The sequence below is a fragment of the Nanorana parkeri genome, unplaced genomic scaffold, assembly GCF_000935625.1.
Source record: "Nanorana parkeri isolate BGI_ZX_2015 unplaced genomic scaffold, ASM93562v1 scaffold871, whole genome shotgun sequence".
Taxonomy (NCBI): Eukaryota; Metazoa; Chordata; class Amphibia; order Anura; family Dicroglossidae; genus Nanorana; species Nanorana parkeri.
In genome coordinates, this window is record NW_017307139.1 from 109,929 (window position 1) to 112,871 (window position 2,943).

At 39.7% G+C, this 2,943-nt stretch overlaps 1 protein-coding gene across 1 annotated transcript in view; it reads left to right on the plus strand.

Moving 5' to 3' along the window:
• TRAPPC11 (trafficking protein particle complex 11) overlaps positions 1 to 2,943 on the plus strand; it is a 46,159-nt gene that overhangs the window by 41,811 nt on the left and 1,405 nt on the right. The window contains exons 26-29 of the mRNA XM_018565673.1: positions 120 to 231; positions 1,008 to 1,099; positions 2,028 to 2,161; positions 2,329 to 2,496. Coding sequence (XP_018421175.1) covers positions 120 to 231; positions 1,008 to 1,099; positions 2,028 to 2,161; positions 2,329 to 2,496 — 506 coding nt within the window. The remainder of the gene's footprint in view (positions 1 to 119; positions 232 to 1,007; positions 1,100 to 2,027; positions 2,162 to 2,328; positions 2,497 to 2,943) is intronic.

Below are 2,943 nucleotides of genomic sequence, written 5' to 3' on the forward strand. Positions count from 1 at the left end.
TATATATATATATACAAATATTTATGCGCAATAGCGAGGGCTAAGGTTTCTGGATTTGTTGTAAGTATATATAAAACATTCTTCCAGACTTTAGATTCTAACAGCTCTTCTGCTTACAGTTGTCCTGCAGACTGGAGAGAGTGCCAGTGAATGCTTCTGCCTCCAGTGTCCTCCTGTAGGAAACCCCCAGAATGGCGTGGCCACTGGCAGCTATATTATTTCTTGGAAGAGGTTGGTATTGATCTCTGTTTGTCTAGGACAGAAGTGGAGAATTATTCTGCATCTCTTTCAGTGACTTGGTGTTATTCCTAGAAGCTGGTAAATCATCCGAGGGCTTGTCAGTTGTATTAATAATGATTTGATGAGACAGAGCAGAGCCCCACTGACAAAATGTCATGTCATGGCTACCCTTCCATAACTGGCAACAAATAATTGGATAAGGTTTGTAGGTGTTGGAAAATGTAATATGAGCGCCTGAGTAAGGCATCATTGTGTGTATGTGTAAATCCCGGAAACAGATTTTTTTTGCACTGATGTTTTAGTGGTCCCACTGGTAGGATTCTGTCTAGTTCAAAAACATAATTTGGCTAATTAAGACTGGTTAAATAATGTAGCCATACAGTGACAGTTATGTACTAGATTAGGTTGTTTAAAGCTTCATTTCCCACTAATTGTAAAGAAGCAAGCATCTCCCCTGGCCAGTCTATATCCACATGGTTGTCAGGTTATCTATATGGAAAGTCCATATCTGCCCATGTACAGGGACATCAATTAAGTTTTTGTTTTTTAATTTTCCTGGCATGATATGGGATAGAGTTTGTGCGACTGAAGTCCAGATTATATGGCCTTTTTTTTAAAAAAAAAGATCAAGCTCCATACGGAGTATGCAAATTTTCTGTTCTTTACCAGTCTTCTTGTCAGCGCAGATATAGAACCTTTGGTAATAAGAGCTTTTAATCCTTGTTCAGATATTGCTTTGGATAACAGTTGCATCTTTTATTTTAAAGGAGCTCAGCTGGAGAAACTGTACCTGTTGTCAGCACTGTTGTAACACTACCACATGTGATGGTAGAAAGCATCCCACTCCATATTAAAGCAGGTAACCTACACAATGGCATCTTCTGGAGATCACCTCGGTCCCGCGTTTATATTATCAATAGCTTTGGTTGTGATATATATATATATATACACACACACATACAGTATCTCACAGAAGTGAGTACACCCCTCACATTTTTGTAAATATTTTATGATATTTCATGTGACGACACAGAAGAAATGACACTTTGCTACAATGTAAAATAGTGAGTGTACAGTTTGTACATGCATGCATTCATGAAGCCCCAGACCATGACTCCCACCACCATGCTTGACTGTAGGCAAGACACACTTGTCTTTGTACTCCTCACCTGGTTGCCGCCACACACCCTTGACACACGCTTGTCATGTAACACTAACGAGTTACAAGACACCGGGGAGGGAAAATGGCTAATTGGGCCCAATTTGGACATTTTCCCTTAGGGGTGTACTCACTTTTGTTGCCAGCGGTTTAGACATTAGTGGCTGTGTGTTGAGTTATTTTGAGGGGACAGCAAATGTACACTGATATACAAGCTGTACACTCACTACTTTACATTGTAGCAAAGTGTCATTTCTTCTGTGTCGCCACATGAAATTATATAATAAAATATTTAAGTGTACTCACTTCTGTGAGATACTGTATATTATCTGTACAGCAAGAAAGCTATTAGTCATATTTTCATTAAAAGAGAACCTGTTATTGGTTATACAGTATATCAACTAAAAAGAACGATGCATGACACACAGTCTACTAAACCTTTAGTAATAAAATGTGCCTGGGATCCACCAAAAGGGTTGCAGTGCTTTGTTTTTAGAGATAAGGTGTGAGGAAGGATCACAGGTTCATCCTGCATATCTTACAGCTGATGTCGGTGAAATGTCCTCTTTCTGGGTTTCATCTAATGTGTGTGACTATAGGCTGACTTTTTTTTTTTATTCTTGCCTAGATCTCCCATCTTTTGGAAGAGTAAGAGAGTCTCTGCCAGTAAAGTATCATCTACAGAACAAGACAGGACTAGTTCAGGATATTGAAATTGCAGTGGAGCCAAGTGACGCCTTCATGTTTTCTGGACTCAAGCAAGTAGGCCTTGTCATTTCTTGTTTGTTCATTCACATTTATTTCATCTGCTGAAAACTTTTTTGTCAAATAAATGATAGAATAATTTGTCACACCTTTTATGACTAGACACTGCATATTTGATGTCCTAATCATCTGGCTTCCGACTTAGCATATTTCATGTTTTGTAGATTCGGCTCCAAATCCTCCCTGGCACTGAGCAGGAGATGCTGTACAATTTCTACCCACTAATGGCCGGGTACCAGCAGCTGCCGTCTCTTAACATCAGTCTTCTGAGGTTTCCAAACTACACCAGTCATATGCTGAAGCGTTTCCTACCCACTCATATTTTTGTGAAGGTGAGTTCAACCATGTTAGGATGTCAGTCTATTGGCAGTCCGAACCAGACTAAATTTGCAGTAAGAACCTTATTGTGAATACATGAAATACTTTTAGGGATAACCTTTTTCCAACTGGTGCTCTCTCTGGAAGGTTTCCAGTGTGACTCTTACATTACCATGTGACATCCAGCAGCCTCCTATTAATGAAACAACATAGGGATGCAGAAACTACATGCGTGTCTAAAGGATCAGGTGAAGTGAAGTATGGTTGTACTGCAGAATTCTCATATAAACAAATTGTTGTTGTATAATTGACACCAAAAGGTGCAAGAGCATACCTGTAGCGGTATACTAATCCTCTTCAATGCACTGCCCGAGTCCCGTGAAATAGCTTGATTTCCATGGTACAAAATGAGTGTCTATAACCCCCTACCCCATCCCAGAAGGACAGAAGAAAGATACAAG